General features: G+C 39.8%; 1 protein-coding gene across 1 annotated transcript in view; it reads left to right on the top strand.

Annotated features, from left to right (window-relative positions):
• Positions 1 to 24,734, top strand: part of LOC126260723 (Down syndrome cell adhesion molecule-like protein Dscam2) — a 329,702-nt gene that overhangs the window by 292,288 nt on the left and 12,680 nt on the right. The window contains exons 22-25 of the mRNA XM_049958060.1: positions 11,341 to 11,481; positions 16,123 to 16,257; positions 16,481 to 16,620; positions 17,821 to 17,959. Of these exons, the coding sequence (XP_049814017.1) occupies positions 11,341 to 11,481; positions 16,123 to 16,257; positions 16,481 to 16,620; positions 17,821 to 17,959 (555 nt within the window). The remainder of the gene's footprint in view (positions 1 to 11,340; positions 11,482 to 16,122; positions 16,258 to 16,480; positions 16,621 to 17,820; positions 17,960 to 24,734) is intronic.

Below are 24,734 nucleotides of genomic sequence, written 5' to 3'. Positions count from 1 at the left end.
ATTTCCATCCTTGTGGACTTAAACCCCATTAACAACTTTCCCCATCTTCCTTATTTATTAAGTTAATTTATTTTAATGGTATTTCTTTATTTTCTTAATTATTTACTATTACCTATTTGCCTACATTTTTCTCTCCATCTCTTTTTGATTATTTCTCTGTCTCCTTTTCTGTTTTCCTCCTAATTCTTAATTGAACAATTAGTTTCACTTCTGTCTCACTTCCCCTTAATCCAGCTGTACTTTGTACTCTGTCCTGTCGTCTCTGGACTGTAGCTGATACAGTTCTTACTAGTGCACTATGTTTGACCTCCTACTCTCTCTGATATAGCCCACTTTGTTTTTGTCTCCTCTCATCCTCGCAACAGATGATTCCCTGTCAACCTAGGGTCTGAGTTACCTATCCCTTCTTCCTAACTGACCCCAATCTCTCCATCTTTCCGTTTTTAGGAAAGAACTACCAGTTCTGTTTTTCTCCACTTTTGTGTATATACAGGGTGTTCATTTTAAATGAAGACATTGAAATATCTCAAAAACTACACATCAGATTAAAAAAAAGTTATAATTCAAACTTGACTGTCCAATGATACCACACTCGACCCCCCGCCCAGCCCCATACTTGGGTAGCAGTGGGCGGCTTTGAACTCTTCAATGGGAACCCCCATTTTTTGTTGTAGATTATAGTTATGGCAAACTCTACATACATTTTGTCTGAAACATTTGCTTTGTTTCGCCACAGATGTTGGTGTAATCAGCGTAATATAAATGGTCACACAATCGTAAATTATGACTTGCTACTCAATGGTCCTTGAATATTCAGTGGTACGTGGGACCCCACCTCCATGTTGCGAGGGTGTAACAGGCCAGTATATCATAATTTCTAATTGGAAACCCCATTTACAATATTGTATTTATTTGACATATTGAATAAGGGACTGATCGACGCGGCACTGTGGCAATGACTCCAGGTGAACGCTACTCTAATGAGTGTTCAAACAAAGTACCAGCAACTTCAATACACTTAGTGGTCTGCTTTTCAAATGACCATACACAGGACAGAAGCATATCTGTGGGAATGTCAGCACAGGCATTTTTGATGTTGTCAAATACCAGGTCAATTAATAACCATCTCTGCTGACCCACCAACCAGTTTAAACATGGTCAAATAGCTCCCATGCTTCAGTTGTGCAATGAAACTGTCATGCTGTAACCACATACATTGTCGAGCATCCAGGACAATATCTAACAGTAGTACCAGCAGTTCCTGATCCAAAAGTGTTCAGCATTTGTGTCCATTCAGTTTGCCATTGATAAAATGTGGACCAATGAATTTGTTCCCCATGATGCCACACCATACTTTAACCGATCAATGACATTTGTGATCAACTTGCCATAAACAGTTGGTATTGTCTACACTCCAGTACTGCATGTTATGGAGGTTAGTGCTATCATGGTTTGTGAATGCAGACTTGTCAGAAAATAGTACCTGGGCAAAGAATGTGGGGGTTGTTTGCATTTGTTGACAGGCTCATTCGCAAAATGCTACCCAGTTATGGAAATTGGTGACATGAATTTCTTGATCCAGTGACACGTGGTATGGATGATACTTATGACGATGCAGTATTGTGACAATACTACCTACAGACATACTGGAATTGCGGTGTAATTGTGGGGTGCTTATCCGTGGATTGTGGTGCACTGTCGCTAGTACAGCTATTTCATTAGGTTCTCCTGTAACTTACTTCATTTCCTTTTGCTGGTCTGTATGCTGCCGTCAGATGTTAAGGTGTTAACAATCTTGTAAAATAACAAACAAGAGCTAGCTTTCTCTGGAAAATGCTTGGCATACAGGGCAACAGCAGCCTCAATGTTTCTCCTACAGTCTCTGTAAATCAGTATCATTTCACTTTTTTTCTTCTGTGGTTATGTCATGCATCATCCACTTGCACATCTGTTCTCCAAATGATAGGCAGGTGAGCAGGCAATAAACACTTTGCAAGTATTGTAATGTTTAAAGCCACTATCTGCTTTATGTCTGCATGATATATGAGCTCTTGTTGCAGTGTACTGCCTGTTATGATACATCATAGTTCGCTGCACAACCATGGTGGCTGGGAATCGAACCCAGGAGCCCGTGATCCAGAGGCAGCAATGCTAGCCCCTAGACCACGAGTTGCAGACATATACAAAATTGTGAATGGGGGTTTGCAGTTAGAAGTTGTGCAATACTGGCCTGTCATACCCTCACAGCATGGAGGTAGGATCAGACGTACCATAGGATATTCAAGGGCCATTGAGTGGCATGTCATAAATTACAATTGTGAACCCATTTCTATTCCACTGATGACAGCTCTATCAATGGTGAAATGAAGAAAATGCTTCAGACCAAACGTATGGAGATTTTGCCATAGCATTGTATTCTGCATTAAGAAATGGTGGTTCCCAAGGAAGATATCAAAGTTGCCGAGTTGATGATTGTGGCACCATTGGATTTCCACCTTCCCCCGCCCCCTTCACCCCTCACCTCTGACCCCCCCCCCCCCCCCCCCCCGAACATACAAATTTGAATTATAACTTCTTTTTGATCCGACGTGTAGTTTTCAAGATATTTCAGTGTCTTCAGGTAAAATGAACATGCTGTGTATCAGCAGTGCTCTGAAGTTTGCCTCATGAAGGGAATTGATTGCTAGCCATTCAGTCTCTTTTAATTTTACATTTTTTTCCAATTTTCTTTTTTTTTCTTTTTTTTTTTTTTTAATACACAATTTATCATTTACCATTACAACTATGTGCTCCTCTTATTTTCTTTTCAAGTTTTAATTAATTTATCACACATTACCCCTCCCACTTACCATCTCATACTGCTATTCCTCATTCATAAGGCGCACTTCAGCAGGTTGCTGTGTAAAACAGAAGAACAACAATGGACACATTCTTTCACTCTATCATGACATAAAAAGAATTTGGTATTTAGGTCTTTCTTAGTTATTTATTTGCTGTCTGCTTCAGTCCAAACCTACGCTGCTGCTAGTCGCAGGTTCGAATCCAGCCTTGGGCATGGATTTGTGTGATGTCCTTAGGTTAGTTAGGTTTAAGTAGTTCTAAGTCTAGGGGACTGATGACCTCAGATGTTAAGTCCCATAGTGCTCAGAGCCATTTGCTGTCTATACAATAACCAGTTTTCAGACATTGTGATTGGTTTCTTCAGTTCTCTTGATTCATTTATTTTTTACTCAGTTATGCAGTGCATTAAATATATTTCAGGTTGATACAGCACATTTTTGTATGTATTCCATATTGATACTGCATTTTACTTGCAGGTTTCCTTTTAGAGTTTCCACTTGTAGACTTTCAAGTAATATATCATAATGAAACTTCCTGGCAGGTTAAAACTGTGTGCCAGACCAAGACTCGAACTCGGGACCTTTGCCTTTCTCAGGCAAGTGCCCGTGAAAGGCAAAGGTCCCAAGTTCGAATCTCAGTCCGGCACACAGTTTTAACCTGCCAGGAAGTTTCATATCAGTGCACACTCTGCTGCAGAGTGAATATCTCATTCTGGAAATGTATCATAATGTTTCAGTGACACAAGGAGATGTAAATCTGGGGACAGTCACTTTCCTTTTGTTAAAGGCTGCAAATTGAGTCTGTGATTGGAGATCAAGATGATGTTGAGATACAGATGTTATTCAGCTTTTGTTAATTCTGTGGATGGAGTTGTGACATAATGACAATGTCATGAACCACATTTTTGTCTTGCCCCTTTACTGTAAGGACCTCTGTTATGTGTGCAAATTTTAGTAACTTCTATGGGTAATGATTACACACATCTAGAAATTTTGACTTTTCATCTGAGTTTGTATGATAATACGAATTTCTGACTAAATGGATTGCGCTGATCATGAATCTGAGGCCTGTTTCTCTACAGCACATGAGGTTTTCAAACCATCATCCTCATCATAATCTTTGAAATCTGTTCTTAGTGACATCAGAAATCAATTACAGGAAGATGGAGATAAAATGGAACAATAAAAGGGTAAAATAAAGTTACATGAAAGATGTAATAATTATAAGAAGCAAATATGGTGATTTGGACACGTCCCAGGTGGTGGTATTCCTTCCGTTTATGTTTACTCTTGAACGAATGCTTGATTTCCTTCATTTTGCGTTTGACTTCTTCATGTGTGATACGCCACCAGTAGTGAGACACCATGTTTATTCCCCAGAAACCTTGATAATGATGTTCCAGAGTTTTAAGTTTCTGATGGAACCGGTAGCCATGTTACTCTGATGTTTCAGCCAAATTGTCCTGAAAATTGTCTGGACTGTTTGGATGACTATAGCACATCTTGCACTATTCCCTTATAATCAGGCTGCTTATTCTGTCCAAGGAAACAATGCAGAACTGTTTTGTTTTCATCATTGTACTTTCGAAATGTTTATCAGGCATCAACTTACTTACATGCAATCCAACAAATATCCCTTCTTTCAACTTTGCAGCCAATAGATTTCGGAATTGGCTACACAGGTATTGGACACAGTTTCCTTTTTTGTCCAATGCTTTTATATACCACTTCATCAGTCCTAATTTTTGTGCAGTGGAGGCAATAAAATATGATATGGTTTAACCAAATGCTCATTCACAGTGTTCTTCGATCCCTGTCTCAGGCTTTTCCTCTTAGGCCACTCTCTTTTACTCCAGTGCTCATGATACTACTACTACTGGCCTATCCACACATATAGCAAAGCATCTTGGTACACCCTTTTGGCTGGCAGAGAAAAATACTAGTCACTTTAAAGTCACCACATACAAGCCAGTGGTGTTCTTCATACTTCACATTTTGAGCGAGTACACTCATGGTACTGCATGTCTCTATTAAGTGTACTGAATCTGCAATCGAAATTGGAGCTAGCTTATTTCCAGTATGTAGCAACACTGCTTTCATATTTTGCTTTGAAGAATCTATAAGTAACAGCCATTGCTTACTGTCATAGTTTGGAGCTCCCACTTTCATCACTAATCTAGCAGTGTCATCCAAAACACCATTAAATCATCTTCAACAAAAAAATCCCCTTAAGTCTTTATAATGATTTCTGAACATTGAATATGATGTACTGTGTGCAAGCAAATTACTTTCACTGAGGTGTGATCTCAGAAGCTGTGCTGCATTTTTAGAGAGCTGAGTTGTAGAACTGCCATTGGGTACCATAGACTATTGCAAGTAAGTTTAGACTACAGTAGTTTTCTTAAGCTTTGGTCAGCTAAGATCATAAACAAATTACCTATGTGGTAAGTGTGCTGCGTACCTGTTGAGTGCGCTCAGTGTCTTATTAGAGTCCCCTAACTTGAAGTGATGAACCATCTAGAAACTGGGTGAGGATATACAAAGGGCCACTTACATAAAATATTTGTGCTACATAGCTATTCTCTTGATTGTTAACTTCTGTATGAACAATGGACCTTGTCGTTGGTGGGGAGGCTTGCTTGCCTCAGTGATACAGATGGCCATACCGTAGGTGCAACCACAATGGAGGGGTATCTGTTGAGAGGCCAGACAAACGTGTGGTTCCTGAAGAGGGCAGCAGCTTTTTCAGTAGTTGCAGGGGCAACAGTCTGGATGATTGACTGATCTGGCCTTGTAACACTAACCAAAACGGCCTTGCAGTGCTGGTACTGTGAACAGCTGAAAGCAAGGGGAAACTACAGCCGTAATTTTTCCCGAGGGCATGCAGCTTTACTATATGGTTAAATGATGATGGCGTCCTCTTGGGTAAAATATTCCGGAGGTAAAATAGTCCCCCATTCGGATCTCCGGGCAGGGACTACTCAAGAGGATGTTGTCATCAGGAGAAAGAAACTGGCGTTCTACGGATTGGAGCGTGGAATGTCAGATCCCTTAATCGGGCAGGTAGGTTAGGAAATTTAAAAAGGGAAATGGATAGGTTAAAGCTAGATATAATGGGAATTAGTGAAGTTCGGTGGCAGTAGGAACAAGACTTTTGGTGAGGTGAATGTTGTTGTTGTTGTGGTCTTCAGTCCTGAGACTGGTTTGCTGCAGCTCTCCATGCTACCCTATCCTGTGCAAGCTTCTTCATCTCCCAGTACTTACTGCAACCTATATCCTTCTGAATCTGCTTGTATATTCATCTCTTGGTCTCCCTCTACGATTTTTACCCTCCATGCTGCCCTCCAAAACTAAATTTGAGATCCCTTGATGCCTCAGAACATGTCCTACTAACCGGTCCCTTCTTTTTGTCAAGCTATGCCACACACTCCTCTTCTCCCCAATTCTATTCAATACTTCATCATTAGTTAAGTGATCTACCCACCTAATCTTCAGCTTTCTTCTGTAGCACCACATTTCAAAAGCCTCAATTCTCTTCTTGTCCAAACTATTTATCATCCATGTTTCACTTCCATACATGGCTACACTCCATGCAAATACTTTCAGAAACGACTTCCTTACACTTAAATCTATACTCGATGTTAACAAATTTCTCTTCTTCACAAACGCTTTCCTTGCCATTGCCAGTCTACATTTTATGTCTTCTCTACTTCGACCATCATCAGTTATTTTGCTCCCCAAATAGCAAAACTCCTTTACTACTTTAAGTGTCTCATTTCCTAATCTAATTCCCTCAGCATCACCCGACTTAATTCGACCACTTACCATTATCCTCGTTTTGCTTTTTTTGATGTTCATCTCATTTCCTCCTTTCAAGACACTGTCCATTCCGTTCAACTGCTCTTCCAAGTCCTTTGCTGTCTCTGATAGAATTACAATGTCATCAGTGAACCTCAACATTTATATTTCTTCTCCATGGATTTTAATACCTACTCTGAATTTTTCTTTTGTTTCCTTTACTGCTCGCTCAATATACAGATTGAATAACATTGGGGAGAGGCTACAACCCTGTCTCACTCCCTTCCTAACCACTGCTTCCCTTTCATGCCCCTCAACTCTTATAACTGCCATCTGGTTTCTGTACAAATTGTAAATAGCCTTTCGCTCCCTGTATTTTACCTCTGCCACCTTTAGAATTTGAAAGAGAATATTCCAGTCAACATTGTCAAAAGCTTTCTCTAAGTCTACAAATGCTAGAAATGTAGGTTTGCCTTTCCTTATCTTTCTTCTAAGGTAAGTCGTAAGGTCAGTATTGCCTCACGTGTTCCAATATTTCTACGGAATCCAAACTGATCTTTGCCGAGGTCGGCATCCACCAGTTTTTCCATTCGTCTGTAAAGAATTTGTGTTAGTATTTTGCAGCTGTGACTTATTAAACTGATAGTTCAGTAGTTTTCACATCTGTCAACACCTGCTTTCTCTGTATTGGAATTATTATATTCTTCTTGAAGTCTGAGGGTATTTCACCTGTCTCATACATCTTGCTCACCAGATGGTAGTGTTTTGTCAGGACTGGCTCTCCCAAGGCCATCAGTAGTTCTAATGGAATGTTGTCTTGTTTCGACTCAGGTCTTCACGCAATATCGTATCTCCCATTTCATCTTCATCTACATCCTCTTCCATTTCCAATATATTGTCCTGAATTACATCGCCCTTGTATAGACCCTCTATATACTCCTTCCACCTTTCTGCTTCCCCTTCTTTGCTTAGAACTGGATTTCCATCTGAGCTCTTGATATTCATACAAGTGGTTCTCTTTTCTCTAAAGGTCTCTTTAATATTCCTGTAGGTACCCCTAGTGAGATAAGCCTCTACATCCTTACATTTGTCCTCTAGCCATCCCTGCTTAGCCATTTTGCACTTCCTGCCAATCTCATTTTTGAGACGTTTGTATTCCTTTTTGCCTGCTTCATTTACTGCATTTTTATATTTTCTCCTTTCATCAATTACATTCAATATTTCTTCTGTTACCCAAGGATTCCTACTAGCCCTCATCTTCTTACCTACTTGATCCTCTGCTGCGTTCACTACTTCATCCCTCAGGGCTACCCATTCTTCTTCTACTGTACTTCTTTCCCCCATTCCTGTCAGTTGTTTCCTTATGCTCTCCCTGAAACTCTGTACCACTTCTGGTTTAGTCAGTTTATCGATGTCCCATCTCCTTAAATTCCCACCTTTTTGCAGTTTCTTCAGTTAACCTACAGTTCATAACCAATAGATTGTGGTCGGAGTCCATATCTGCCCCTGGAAATGTCTTACAATTTAAAACCTGGTTCCTAAATCTCTGTCTTACCATTATATAATCTATCTGAAACCTGTCAGTATCTCCAGGCTTCTTCCATGTATACAGCCTTCTCTTATGATTCTTGAACCAAGTGTTAGCTATGATTAAGTTGTGCTCTGTGCAAAATTCTACCAGGCGGCTTCCTCTTTCATTTCTTAGCCCCAATCCATATTCACCTACTACGTTTCCTTCTCTCTCTTTTCCTACTACCGAATTCCAGTCGCCCATGACTATTAAATTTTCGTCCCCCTTCACTACCTGAATAATTTCTTTTATCTCATCATACATTTCTTCAATTTCTTCATCATCTGCAGAGCTAGTTGGCATATAAACTTGTACTACTGTAGTAGGCATGGGCTTCATGTCTATCTTGGCCACAATAATGAGTTCACTACACTGTTTGTAGTAGCTTACCCGCACTCCTATTTTTTTATTCATTATTAAACCTACTCCTGCATTACCCCTATTTGATTTTGTATTTATAACCCTGTATTCACTTGACGAAAAATCTTGTTCCTCCTTTTTCAGGTGAATACAGGGTTGCATATGCGAGTTTACATAGGTTTGTTTACTTCCCAATAACGGAGTTCACACGCGGGAGTTTATTGAATTTCCACATGTTTCGCTTTCTGCCACTGTTTTTGCCGGAATATGCACATGTAAGTTTTCACGATTTTGTTTTTTGCTCGCGAACGGAGTTTGCACAAAAGAGTCCTCACATTTGTTTGTTTTGTTCTGTAGTGGGTTTCCACATACGCAGCTTGCTGATTCACTTTTTAGCTTTGCGTTTTCTTCTTTCAGAGACTGAATCCCTTTTTTGAGAGTTCCGATATCACTTTGTAGCACTTTAATTATTTCTTCTTTTGACTTTATGGTACTTACAAGTTCTGATGTTTCCCACTGCAAACAGTCGGTGCATGTCCACGGAACTTCGTCACTAATGAATTTCAGGTTCACTTTTGCGCACTTCTCATGAAGCCAAAAATTGCACTTTGCGCATAAGATTCCTTTTATCACACGTTTTCTGCATTGCTTACATGTAGAACCACTGATTTTTTCCTTTTTGGTAGAGACAGACGTGTCGTTACACTTTTCATTCGGCGCCATCTTGTATCTTCTTAGAGGAAGCTTTTGACAATGTTGACTGGAATACTCTCTTTCAAATTCTGAAGGTGGCAGGGGTAAAATACAGGGAGCGAAAGGCTATTTACAATTTGTACAGAAAGCAGATGGCAGTTATTAGAGTCGAGGGCCATGAAAGGGAAGCAGCGGTTGGGAAGGGAATGAGACAGGGTTGTAGCATGTCCCCGAAGTTATTCAATCTGTATATTGAGCAAGCAGTAAAGGAAACAAAAGAAAAATTCGGAGTAGGTATTAAAATACATGGAAAATAAATAAAAACTTTGAGGTTCGCCGATAACATTGTTATTCTGTCAGAGACAGCAAAGGACTTGGAGGAGCAGTTGAACGGAATGGACAGTGTCTTGAAAGGAGGATATAAGATGAACATCAACAAAAGCAAAACGAGGATAATGGTAAGTGGTCGAATTAAATCGGGTGATGCTGAGGGAATTAGATTAGGAAATGAGACACTTAAAGTAGTGAAGGAGTTTTGCTATTTGGGGAGCAAAATAACTGATGATGGTCGAAGTAGAGAGGATATAAAATGTAGACTGGCAATGGCAAGGAAAGCGTTTGTGAAGAAGAGAAATTTGTTAACATTGAGTATAGATTTAAGTGTCAGGAAGTCATTTCTGAAAGTATTTGTATGGAGTGTAGCCATGTATGGAAGTGAAACATGGACAATAAATAGTTTGGACAAGAAGAGAGTAGAAGCTTTCGACATGTGGTGTTACAGAAGAATGCTGAAGATTAGATGGGTAGATCACATAACTAATGAGGAGGTATTGTATAGGATTGGGGAGAAGAGGAGTTTGTGGCACAACTTGACAAGAAGAAGGGACCAGTTGGTAGGACATGTTCTGAGGCATCAAGGGATCACAAATTTAGCTTTGGAGGGTAAAAATCACAGAGGGCGACCAAGAGATGAATACACTAAACAGATTCAGAAGGATGTAGGCTGCAGTAAGTACTAGGAGATGAAGAAGCTTGCACAGGATAGAGTAGCATGGACAGCTGCATCAAACCAGTCTCAGGACTGAAGACAACAACAACAACAACAACATGAGTAAGAAGTTGGGGTACTATCAGTAACACACTTGGAGTAGTCAGATTTACTACTTTCATGACTTAACTCTGGTTCAGAGAATTTAAATGTATCCATTGATGTTAGTAGAGAGTGGATTGGTAGCCTGGACCATGAGAGACAGGTATAACTGCCAAATCTGAGTATTTTTATCATGTTTCCCTTGTTGTATCCCACTACTTTCATCATACAGAGAAACAAATGATTGACCTGACTCTTCTGTTAGTGCTTAGCGAAGTTCGAACTCTTCATTTTACTTTCACTCTATTTCCTTAATTACTCCACACATGTATGAGAGACAAGATTTGGAGCAAATGACATGTCCTGGTCTCCAAACTTAATGTCAAAAAAGAAAAATATGATTTCTGCACAAATTCTATTAATTGTCTCAACATCTTGTACTTATACCACGTAAGTTTCACATAGATAACAAAATGTATATGGGCTGTTAGCACACTGCCTTCCTGACATTTTGAACTTGGCTTTGATGAAATAACTCCACTCACAACAACACGCATAAGCCTCTTTTTCTAGCTGTCACACTCACTGAGTTGTTGATATCTGTGGTTGTGATGAAGCATCTGCTTTGAAGTTCATTCTCCTTCATCAACTCCAGCATCCCACACACAAACAATGTTGCCACATGTATATAAATTATACTACATAACATAAATTTTGCAGCCAATAGTAAATATCATGCAGTAGGTTGAGAGGAGGGGGTATCTGTGCAGGGAAAACAGAGGGTGATAGGGAAAAAAGGTGATATCATTTTCGTGTTCAGGGATGCCATATTAGTAACAAACACCACTTACTTTCCAAACCCTAGAATGCGTGCTGACCTGTTATTAATTGTCATAAAAACTACTGCATTATTGAAATTGGTCACATATAAATCATTCTGATTCTAATCATATTCTGTTTGAGTTGATGCTTAGTATTTCATATTCCAGAATTACCACCATTGGAGTTAATGAATGGAGGAAGTCCATCATCCCCTTTTTATGCAGACATTAGAATAATAATTCCACTTGTTGTGGCCTTTGTAGCAGTAGTGGGAGCTGGCACTGCTGCTGCTCTTTGCTGGAGAAACAGTAAGTTTCATACAATTTCCAAGACTAAAATAGTGAACAAACAATACAGCACATACTCCCTAACACAAAAAAGGGCACACTATGAAGGAACTATCTGACTGGGATGGAAATTGCTAGATGTGATGTGCATGTACAGACAAACAAATGATTACAGTTTCAGAAAAAATTGGATGATTTATTCAAGAGAGAGAGCTTCACAAGTTGATCTTATCAGTAACTTACTGGTCCACCTCTGTCCCTTATAAAAGCAGTTATTCAGTTTGGTACTGATTGACAGAGTTTTTGGATGTCCTCCTGAGTGATATCACTCCAAATTCTGTCTGATTGATATGTTAGATTGTCAAAATCCCTAGATGTTTGGAGGGTCCTTCCCACAGTTCTCCAAACATTCTCAGTTGAGGAGAGATCCAGTGAACTTGCTGGCCAAAATAAGGTTTGGCAAGGATGAAAACAAGCAGTAGAAACTGTTGGCATGTGCGGGCAGTATCTTGCTGAAATGTATACCCAGGATGGCTTGCCATGAAGAGCAACAAAACTGACCATAAATATCATCGACTTACTGCTGTGCTTTAAGGGATGACAACCAAAGTGCTCCTGCTATGGAAAGAAATGGCACCCCAGACCATCACTCCTGGTTGTTGGGCCATAAGGCAGGTGACGGTCGAATTGGTATCCTACCACTGTCCAGGGCTACTCCAATGAATGAGACTCTAGGGTAAAGATGTGTCTGGAGATGTCCTGGACAGCTGTGGGATACCAGCCTGACTGTTACCTACCATTCAGCCTGGCAATGAGAACTGTTTGTGTGGGGTGCCATTTCTTTTCATTGCAGGACTCCTTTGGTTGTCATCCTCAGCACACCTACAGCAGAGCAGTATGTTAATGATATTCTGCACCCCATTTTGTTGCCCTTCATGACAAGAAATCCTGTGCTTACATTTCAGCAAGATAACACCTGCCTGCACACAGTGAGGGTTTTTACTGCTTGTCTTCATGCTTGCCAAGCCCCACCTCGGCCAGCATGGTTGCTGTATCTCTGCATTCTGGGCAGGACCCTCCAACCAGCTCAGGATTTTGATGATCTAACATGCCAGTTGAACATAATGGCATGATATCCCTCGGGAGGTCATTCAACAACCCCATCAATCATTGCCAAGCCAAATAACTGCTTGCGTAAAATAAGGGCCAGAGGTTAACCAACATGTTATTGACTTGCTCGATTTGTGAAGCTCTTTCTCTTGCATTTCTCTCATCTAGTTTTTCTGAAATTGTAATCATTTGTTCTTCTGTACATGTACATCGCATCTGCCGATTTCCATCCCATACAGACAATTCCTTTGTGGTGCTTTTTTTGTCTTACTTGGAGCTCTTTATACAAGTTATATGCATTAGTGTGTACTGTCATTTCACAACAATAATTTGTGTAGATCATATATCTTTGAAGTATATTTCACCCCATGTATGCATTTCAAATAATCTCAATGTTTCAATGAGAATAAAAGGGAGAATGAATATTAACAATATTTGAGATAGAAGATGAGGATGAGTAGCTAATAAGTTACCTATGCTGAGACATAAAGGATGGGATTGATGACATAAAAACAGAGTAAAAAACAAGATACTTCAAAAGGTTGCTTTTTAGAGATAGGTGTGGCTAATTTCAAAGTTTCATGTCAAGTTTGATGCAAATCTCCACCTTGACTTCTTAACAGGTCCAAGATTGTTCTAGATGAGACATATTTTATGAACAAATGAATTCTAGATTTAAGTTCCAAAGCCTTATTTTGTAACAATTTATAGAGGCATGCTGGATTGATGGTTCAGACCAAGGGGACTCGTGTAGTTGTTCATTTGTTTTGCACAGTCATGTTTTCATTTTCCTTCCCAAAGAATATACTATATGCAGTGCAAATACACAATCAGTCCTGAAGGCAGTGAAGCAGAAAATGTGCCATTAAAACAGCAAGTTTCTCATCTGCTCCAGCTTCCTTAGAGTCCTATAAGAATCGCAGATAACATATCCAGCAGAGACAATGGTCAAAACAATACAGGAAACAGTTTTTCTTTTCCATCATCCAGGCAATACACATCATTCTGCTGATTATCAGGCATGTGGAAATATGGGGAAATTTGCAAGCAGGCAAAACAGTCAAGGATGCCCAGGGAAACACACTGTGACACAACATTCTTCAGTCAGAGGGCTGTGTAATTGTGAGAGATGGGTTGACAATAAGAGACTATAAATATAAACTGCATCCAGTGAAGTCAACTGCCTGGCGATGGCATACTCTATATTGATCACTCTGACTAGATGAAGTCATCCTGACCTGCCTCCAAGTAAGATACTATTCATTAATGCATTCCTTGGAATGAGTATTACGCAGAATTGCCAAAGCAAGGATAATATAAGAAGGAGATTGTCAAAAGCAAAGAAAGCTTTAATCAGTAAAGGAGTCTACTGAAATCAAATATTAATACGATGCTGAGGAAGAAGTTTGGAAAATAAGTGTCTGGAGCAGAGCATTGTATGGTAGTGAAATACTGACTACCAGAAATATTTGCAGGAAGAAACTTAAAATATCAAAAATTATGTGGACAGATAAAGAACGAAATGAAGAATTACTAAAAAGAGTAAATGAGGATAGAATTCTGTGGAAAACTCTTACCAGGAAAAGGGGCGTGTTAGAGGGACATCTGCTTTGGGTTCAGGAATGGTTACCAAGGCACAGAAAGGAACAGTAGAGAGGAAAAAAATAGTACAAGAAGACCACTACTAGGTCTGCCTCTGTAGCTGAGTGGTTGCATGTCTGATTGCCATGTGGAAAATCTGGGTTCAATTCCCAGTATTACCAGGGATTTTTCCTTGGTGGAGGACTGGAATGGTGTCCACTCAGTCTTATGATGCCAATTGAGGATATGCTTGAATAATAAGGAGCAGTTCCAGTGTCTGGAAAGCTGAGAGAGTGTTGTGCTGACCCCAAGACCCGGCAAACAACATCTGAATGACATTATATGACAGAAAATAATTTATTGTTTTTAGTTTAGACCAAGACTAAAATGTGCAAAAGAGATTATAGAGGTTGTTGAGTGTAATAGTTAAACAGAGATGAAAAGATGAGTGCAAGACAGGAAACACTGAAAAATGGTATCAAACCTATCAAAAGACTGATGACAACAAAAAAATTGCTGTTATTAGATTGAGAGTAAAATTTTGTTTCTGTAGGAGTGCCACAAACAGTATGGGTAGTGATTTGGTTTAATGAAGCATAAATCTGTTGTCTCTGAGGCACATGTGGATGTCATCCATTACTCTATGGTGGAAAAGTTGTGATAGCATTTAAGTGCTTTAGGAGTAAAGGAGATCACTCACTAAGAAGCAGAAACGGTGAAACGTTGACAGGTACAGGCATAAAAGAGAGTAAACTTGCTAGCTTTTGGAGTAAATCCTTTCTGAAACTGTAATACAACACACACACACACACACACACACACACACACACACACACGACCAATGTCCCTACATGGCGCCAGCTGGACACAAAATGATGTGCATCCAGCTGGCACCATGTACGCGCTTGCGCGCGCGCATTTGTGTGTTGCCTGATTATCGACACATGTCCCTGTTATCTGGATGAAGTTAAAGTATTTTTAGAGACCCAAGAAACATTTGTGAGTAAGGAAATAAGAAAAATACTGTGGTGCGCAATATGACTCAATCTTATGCATTAGTTTTCAGTATCAGCTTACACTCTGCTGCTTATAGGATGGACATTCAATAAATAATTCAACTTTTTTTTCTCAGCCAAATTCAGATGAAAAGATGTGGAATTTATTGTGGGACATGTGGAATATTCCCACTTCGGCCCCTAGGGAAATGGTATGTGGATGATGCAGAGGTTATTGATGCAGCATGAATTTGGCTCCAACATTGACTACTAGAGTGGTACAATGCAGGCATACAGTTACTCCCATTAATGTGGCATAAGGCCATCGTAATTGAATGGAGATTTTGTTGAAAAATAGAGTGGGGAATAATACGGCATACTGGAATCCTGAATAAAACCTGACAGTTTTTAGAAAAAAAGTGTTGCATTACTTATTGAATGCCCCTTGTAACATTTCCTGAAAACATAGAGGATAATTTGCCTGAATTGGTCAGATAAAAACAAGGTTACAGTAGAAAAAACATCTCTGATGCTTAAAACAACTTCCTGGTTTCGTTTTGCATTCATTAACAATTCTCTGTGTAGGACAGAAGTTACACTTTCATTGGAGTATTATACTCTTGATTAATTTTGAAACTCTGTTGTGAAATTACTTAAAGGAATTTAAGGTCTTTCACTTTTGTTGTATTAAATCAGGTAAAGTTACTAACGAGTTATGTATTTTCATTATTGCAACACTCCAGAAAAGTTTTTACACTCAGGTTCTGACGCAGCTTGCATATTTTGTAAATCTAGATGTAAAAGTGAGTGAATACTTCTCTTATTAGTAAGACAATACTAAATTGTAAAACATGGCTTCAAAGCTAGCAAAGAGGATAAAATAACTACAGTATTTGTGCCTTTGAATCATATATTTCTTAATTTGTCTTGTTATCTTTTCATGTGACTCATTGGCTTGTAAAATACCATATTTTAGGGGCAACCGTTTTAGAGCAAAACCGGCCACTGAAAGAGACCCTGGACAATCAGCAGAATGCCGAAGCTCAGAGGGAAAGATATTATGCCACAATCCACAAGGTAGCTTTGCAAGCTAGTGGTGATAAAATACCAGGTAAAGAAAACCTCAGGACTGTCTGAGTGAAAATTTTCTTTGATGTTCTTCTGTGCAGTGAAATTAAAAAAAAAAACTGTAGTTTGACTGATGTGCACAGTTTCAGTGGGTCGTCATGTTTAGCCTCAAAGCAATTGTAATAATATGAGCGTGTGGATACCTACGCTCCATGGGATTTATGGTGTACGTATGTTTTCTGATTTCAGTATGTTTGTTTTTGCAGAAACATCAGAGGACATATCACCATACGCAACATTCCAGCTATCAGGTCCTGGTGTAGACCCAAACAACACTCTTCTGCACAGTTTTATGTATCACGAACAAGCAATGACTGAAGGGTGTGCATCACCACCACCACATGCAGTATGTTCTTTTATTACATACATTTTTGAACTCTGAGAAAAAATAATGCACTCTCAAAGATTTTTCAAAATATTCTATAGTAATTTTATAATGAAAATAATCCCAGGAATATAGAGTTTAAGATCAAAAGAACATCTCTAAAAAAGGTGGCAAAAGACAAATGTGTATGTAAATAATTCAGTAAAAAATAAGAAGGGTTTTGAGGAAGCAAAACTATTGAAGGGCTGGAGAAACTCATTTTTGTTGTGTTTCCTTGATCTCTGGTCATTATAGACTTTTAAGCCTGTTTTCCTTAACCCCATTTTATGTCCTCCAAGACAGAAAAAAACCGCTGATGTGTCATTAGCTATTGAATGTTTTATCAAAATGCTTCTGAGCACAAATATTTGCCACAGGTATTTTATAATGACACTGTAATTTAAACTGCAATATCTTATAAACTGCATCTGTTTTTAGGTGTGCAAAACATGCTCACTTAACTAATTACATTCACAGATAATGTTTCAGAGGACAAGAGATGTTTATCTGTAACATAAAGACTGTGTGTTAGGTGAGACAAAGAAGTAAGTTCTTCCTCTGCAAAATAGATTTCTCATATCAATTTCTGCCCTTAAATTAAAGTTAGTTACAACTTCTCTCTTACCTTGTAAGGAAATATAAGCTCATGCATATTTCACATCAATACCTTAGTGAACAACGCCTACATTACTCACATGTTATTATCAGAACAGGTTAGTATTTTCCTCTTCAATCCTCTTCTTTGCCTTAGTAATGCCCTTCTCAAACAAATGAACAAGAATATTTTTCCATTTGAATTGCTGTCTCTTTAAAGGATTATTAATAATCGTATGTGCATTATCAACAACATGAAAATCCAGGTTTACACATGAACTCATCGCAGCCACCTTCATGAGAGAGTAAAGACACACAACACACTAACTTCCCCTGTGGTATCAGCCTAGAAAGTCTTTGTTCCAGGCCAAGGGTTACACCTGTAAGTACATAATTTGATTGATGCATTCTTACATTTAGGCATACCCTTAAACTTTCTCTCATACCCTTCATCTTTTTTAATTAAAAGTTTGACACACCTCTTTCACCAATAAGTAAATTCCAATTTATGTACCTGTGAACACAATGTTTTCCAGTTTCATCTTACATTATTTATTACTATAAAATTAGTACTGTGTATAATTTCAGGTAATAAAAACTGCAACAAGGAGAAGAGGAAGTAGGAAAACTGAGGTGGATTCTGATGAATCAGATTCAGACCCTGATCAGTTGACATCTAGTCGAACAGAGTCTTCCAATCAGCTTGATGCAGCAAAGATAAAACACAGTAAGTGAGCATATTCTTTATTGGTTGTAAACCAATATTATCTTGAGATTTATTGCATTTGATTTCTCTCTCTCTCTCTCTCTCTCTCTCTCTCTCTCTCTCTCTCTCACACACACACACACACACACACACACACACACACACACACACACACACACACACACACACACACACAGAGGGGGGGGGGGGAAGAAGGAGAGAGAGAGAGGAGGGGGGGGGGGTGAATGTAATGTAGATTAATGACAACTTAGTACACAATATTAGATGCGATCTCAGAGTTTTTGCAGTTATTGTATTTAGCTATGAGGAAGCTTTATCCAATAAAAACAGAGTTGATATCTAGTCAGGTCTTTACAGAATGTTACAGAAAAGACTGACAAGTAGCTCTAATTTAAAGGAATGTAAAGTAAAAGTTCTGTTAACAAATGTATTAATTCATAATTACACAATGGAAAAGTCAGGATGGAATGTAACAATATTACGAAAAGGATAGCTGCTACTCCTCACATAGTGGAGATGCTGAGTCACAGATAGGCACAACAAAAAGACTGTCACAAAACAATCTTTCGGCCAGCAAGGCCTTTGTCAAAAATAACACACACACACACACAAATGCAACTCACACACACATGACCACAGCCACTGGCAGCTGAAGCCTTTTCATAAGATTCATAACTCATGATTATAATAGTAATTTTTCTAGAAGGTGATCTATACACAAACCATCTGGGGCTCACCCAGTTTATTCACAACAAGGGATGTACACAGGATGTTTCTTGGAAACACTCCATATTCCAAGTCACTGGTGTGGTCTCATCCGAGGGTGCTCCTCATGAAAAGTGCCCACTGGGTAGTCATGGCACAGTGGTCGACAGTAATTTTGTGCCATCTATTCGGTTCCTGGTGACATTAGGTTGCCCCACTATGTCCCCTGCCTCCCATCTCCCCCCACCCCCTACCCCCCAATGTGCTAGAAGATGCAGGAGGCAGGAGATGTGAGGGCTAGATGAGCTGCCACCATGAAAGTCAGTGGACATCAGTGCAGAAGGCCTGGGCAGGACAACGCTTGATGGAAGATGCATGAGTCACCACAGGACAGGAATGTCTACTAGGGGCAGAGGAGCAGATGGCTGCTAACCAGCATGTCAGGGTTGAGCTTGGCTTTGATAGTGCCACAGAAGCTCATGGATAGAGGCCATGGTATACATTAAGGACCTGGGTGGGCAGAGAATGTTCCCCTAGAGGGTAGTGCCTGAACTGACTGACTGACACTGGGGTGCCCATTCAGAAGGGAGAGCACTTGGCGATGACAGGCGCTTTTGGTGGACACAGTGTATCAAAGAGGGTGAGGTGGGAATGGTCATAAAGCCACTCTGCTGGACTGCAGCCCTCATCAGGGTGGCCCTTCAAGCTGTTAAAAAATGCAGATGGCATCAGGTGTGGTGTTAGACATCGTTTCCTTGTGGAGCTGGGTTTTAAAGATGCAGATAATGTGTTCCACACCACTGTTGGAGGCTGGGTGAAGGGTGCAGTGCAAAGGTGTTGAACTCTGTTATGTGTGCAAAACCATTTGAAGTCGTAGGAGGTTAAAGGTGTTCCATTAACCCAAAACCAAAGCCTGTGGGTTGCCTTCAAGAGAAAAGTTTTTTTTTTTTCCAAGACAACAATAGTAGTGGCAGTAGGGACCTGAGTGATGGGAAACACTAAAGGGCAGTGAGAAAACAAATCAGTCACAGTCAACCACATGGAGACCAAAACTGACACAGCAAAACCTAAGTGGATACATTCTCACATCTCTGCAGTATTGAGCCAGGTAGAGAACTGATGGAGAGGTGCAGTTTGATGGGCATGACAGGTGAAACATTCCTGGATCAGGTCCTCAGTGTCAGAATCAATATTTTTCCGTGCTACATTCTGTTGTGACAAGCTTCTCATCTGATACACATCTCAGTGGGCATTGTGCAGGATGCACAGCACTTATGGCCAAAGAGAGAGAGGAGTAAGGAAGGGGCAGTGGTTCTTGTCCAAGACCCAAAACAGAACCCCTCAGTTGAGATGCAGTTGATGTTGCCATGGCCATTAGAGTCTAAATTTGGGGCTGACAGACATCTCCAGCCACCTGTGTTGTACAAAGTGACCAAGGCAATATAACATCAGGATCTTGTGAGTGGTGGATGCAATGTCACGCAATCCCATCTGGCAAGTCTCTGCTGACCTGGGATTCTGGGCACTTTTCCAAACTCTATCCCTTTCCTTAAACCGCACAAGTCCTTTTCCTTCACCTGTCTTCCTTTCTCTTCAACCCTTCTGCCAGAAAAAGGAGTCACTGACTCAAAAGCTTGCACACGTAATATCTTTTATGTGTGTGTTCTCCTGCTGATGCTAGGTTAGTAGATTATTTTATCTGTCCAATTACATTATGTTTTCAAAAATTGATTATTTTCATTGATATAGTGTTTAGAGAAAGGCTGAAACAGCTGAATCCAGATCTGAGTCTAAATGGATACACACCAGTTCATGTTGATCAAATGCTGGATCGGGAATCAAGACTGTGCATCAGCATTTGTATTTAACATCTCTGCATGATAGTGGATAGAAAAATGAAAATTATACCAGTAAAACATCCAGCACCATAAGTGATGGGTGGTCTGGTCTGGCAAGTAATATGGTGAGCAATGGGTGTCAATCAGTGATGATGGAATTTCTGTCAATAAAGGAATAATTTAAATTTCTGACCTGTGTAAACAGTAGCAAGGGCTTCCTTCCCTATTTGAGAAGATCTTCTAACCTTATGCAATAGGGTACTCTGTGGTGTCAATGTATTTATGGGATACGGCTGTCCTGATAATATGAGCAGCAATGTGTCAGTTGCTGCTACCAGAGGCAGACCAGTGACTACTTAAGGCAATCTTTTAAAGTCTAGGAAGCATGTTGACAGCAAGGTGACATTCAAAATGTGCACTTATTTCAATTGGCAAGGGAATTCTTCTAGGTTTGCTATGTATTGGCCATAATAGTTGATCTTACCCAAGATGAACTTCTGCGTATTTTATATTCATGGGGGGGGGGGGGTTCTGCAATTTATCAGTTGCCACAACAGAATCCCTTATTAGTTCCAGTCCATTTGCTGAGATATGCATCAAGAAGGTAATGAAACTGGTTGCATTCAAGTCCTTTTGCTGCCATTCTCTGAAAAAAAGTCCTAGGTTGTTGGGGTGATCCCCTGGAGTTGCAGCTGTGACCAAGATAGCATCAAAGTATGTGGCACAGGTGGGAATATCTTGCAGTAACTGATCCATAAAATGCTGAAATATGCCAATGGCTGAACAGATTCTAGAAGCTGTGTGGCAAATTACCACTAAGTGAGCTGGTGATGCTACATCCAAGCGGATTTGAAAATCTGCCTCTGCAAGATAATTTTTACTGAATAGTGTGCCATGACCTAATTTTGCAAAGAGTTCATCCAGGGTCATTAGAGGATAAGTTTCTGTTTCACCTTGTGCATTTATCATTACTTTTAAATCATTCCAAAGTCTCAAGGCACCACTGACTTTCTATACTGTGACCAAGAGAGTGGCCCATTGACTATGGGGAACAGATATTAACAGATCTTCATAACTGAATCTGTTCAGCTCTATTTTGAGGGTGTCATTTAGAACTGAGGATACCACGCAAGCTTCGAGGAAAGATGGGGCAGCCATCGTTTTAATAGTGACATGAGTTTCAAAGTCATTTGTATCTTTAATGTAGATGACAAAATGTTGAGCATATCTGTCACAGAGAGTTCTTAAGGTGGTGCAAGGCCCTTTGGATTGCATGGTGTGCACTGTTTGATGAACCATAAACCCAAAAGTGTGGAATGAGCCTATCCCGAAAACATTGTTCACATTGGGGTCAGCTACCACCAGAAATTTTCTGGAAAAATGACTTGACTCTAAGCAAGCAAAACTGGAAACTTTTCTAATGAACAGGGTGAGCAGTCTTCAGCTGTTTGCTGATGATGCTGTGGTATCTGGGAAGATGTCATTGCTGAATTACTGTAGAAGGATACAAGATCATTTAGACAAAATTTATAGTTGGTGTAATGAATAGCAGCTTGCCCTAAATGCAGAAAAATGTAAGTTAATACAGATCAGTAGGAAAAAACACTTCCATATGTTTGAATACAGCATTATAAGTGGCTGCTTGACACAGTCACATCAATTAAATATCTAGGCATAACATTGCAAAGCTGTATGAAATGGAATGAGCACATAAGTATAGCAGTAGGGAAAGCGGATGGTTGACTTCAGTTTATTGGGAGAATTCTAGGGAAGTTTAACATGTATGTAAAGGAGAGCACTGTTGTAACCTGTTCTTGAGTAGTGCTCAAGTGTTTGGGATCCACACCAGGTCAGATTAAAAGAAGACATTGAGGCAATTCAGAGATGTGCTGCTAGATCTCTTACAGGTAGGTTCAACCACTGTACTGGTATTATGGAAATGCTCCATGAAATTAAATAGCAATCCCTGGAGGGAAGGCAATGTTATTTTCATGAAACACTATTGAGGGACTTTAAAGAATCCACAATCCTCTGGCCATCCCCACAATCCTAACAAAGCTGATTGCAGAACGATACTACTGTTGCCATCATACATTTCACATGAGGATGATGAAGATATATGAGAGACTAGGGCTCGTATGGAGGCATATAGACATTTGTTTTTCCCTTGCTTTATTTATGAGTGGAGCAGTACAGGAAACAACTAGTAGTGATACAAGGTATCCTCCACTGTGCACCATATGGTGGCTTGTGGAGTAAGTATGAAGATGTAGATGACAACCATAGGCCCAAAGGTTTGTCTCAGCTGCCTGAAAAAGTGGTGACTCTAACTTAGGTAGATTGGGTTAGTAAGACACATACACTCCAGTGAACAACAGGAACCTCACGGGGTGTTCGCCAAAGAACACATCTAAGTACATTTGCTGCGCTCTGCTCTGAGAAGCGTGCACTTCCATAGAGTGATTGCTCACTTGGTTTACTTCAGCAGGTTGGGGCATATCTGCAGCACAATTGTTAAAGCATACCTGTTGCAAGGGCCTGATTGATGCACCCTGTTGCCACTCGTATAGTTTTTCCGGGGTCTTCTGAACCGTGGAGCCGATGAAGCCTGCTCCAGAGGTGGTATAATGTTCTGCACAACTTGTCCCAGAGAGCTGAATGCCACAATGTCTTCTTCCATCCTAAACAAACTTTGGGCTTGGCTATTTGTATTGCTTCCATCAGAGAAGGATCTGATTTCCTCAATACATGGTTTCTCATTTCTGAGTTGGGCTTAATCTGCACTGTAATGTTCCTGATTAAAGAATCCACTTAGTTCTATCTGCATGAACATCTGAAATTGCAATTGATACTTAATCCAGGTAGGTCAGCATCCCAGTCCACATAAGATTGATTGGGGGTCCTTTTTTGCTGCCAGTATTCTGACCTGCCTGAAATGTTTTTTGTCAAAAAGTGTTCATGTTGTAAAAGAAATAAACAAATCAAGTTCCACCAGATTTGTTAATGGCTCCAATATCTACATGAGGTGATACAGTTTGAAAGTGTCAGGCAATAACATAGACTATTGTCTTTTCAAATTGGAAATTGGACAAGCCAGAAAAAAATGCAATTGTCGACAGTAATCATCCCATTATTCATAATGCTCATTAAATGGTGGAAAAACCATAGACATTGGTGATGTTAGAGATGGTCCAGCTACATTTGTTAATGCTTGGACCACCTGCAGTATAGCTTTCATTAGCTGCTGATAATCCTGTGTGGTCTGCTTTAGTAATTCTTGTAAGTGTTCAACCTGCACTCTCACCGAATTACAAAAATGTTGAATGTCCGCATGCATGTGTCGTGGCTCGCACCCTTATTGCCACTTTTGTAGAAGTTGATCTATACTAACAACCAACGGGTACTTGTCCTGGTTTATTCACAACAAGAGATACATGTAGGTTGCTGCTTGTAAGCATTGCAAGCTATCTCAAGCCTGTATTACAAAGCGAAATCCAGTCCACACCGTATGGGAGTTCTGCCTATGGCAATACTGCCCATAATATAAACATCTTAACCATACCAATAGCACACTTGTTTCGCACTCAGCAAACCACATCACGGCTGACTCAGGCTGATCTTGGGCTGGCTTTCATGCCAGATTCTGGTATGATCTTATGATTATAAGCTCCCTGGAATTAGTGAATGATGTTAGGTGAGCAATTTTGGCTGGTGCCACTACAAGAATAACAATTAGTAACCATGATATCCCTTCATCCTTACAACTGGTGGGTCACCATCATCCTGACATTTGAATGAGATGACCTCTGTTTTTAACTTTACCCAAACTATCCATCTCTTTCTCCCGAGGAAGGATTTAATAGTTATTAAAGCTAGGAAGTGTCTATTAATATGTGTCTATTGGCACTACCAAATATTTTGCCTCCTGAAATAACGTACTAGCCAGCAATTTGAAAAAGGTAACTTAATTTGTGATTATCATTTCCCACTCATTTGTTCATCTGTCGAAAAAATGCTGGGGAATCCTTTCCAAAGATGTGTTATGTCTTTTATTGGTCGTTTCTCCATTGGAGTTTAGATAAAGTGTCTCGTAATTTTGTAATGTTGTTGATTATGTTGCTATAGGGACCAAAAGCATTTCTTTATTGTGTCCCTCATATCTTGCTACAGTTAGAGATTCAGGGTGTTTAAAAAAAAATGACCTGATTTTGGATGGTAATAATTATGGAACT

This window comes from Schistocerca nitens, chromosome 5, assembly GCF_023898315.1.
Source record: "Schistocerca nitens isolate TAMUIC-IGC-003100 chromosome 5, iqSchNite1.1, whole genome shotgun sequence".
In the NCBI taxonomy this organism is placed as follows: Eukaryota; Metazoa; Arthropoda; class Insecta; order Orthoptera; family Acrididae; genus Schistocerca; species Schistocerca nitens.
This window is presented reverse-complemented; position numbering and strand designations above follow the sequence as displayed.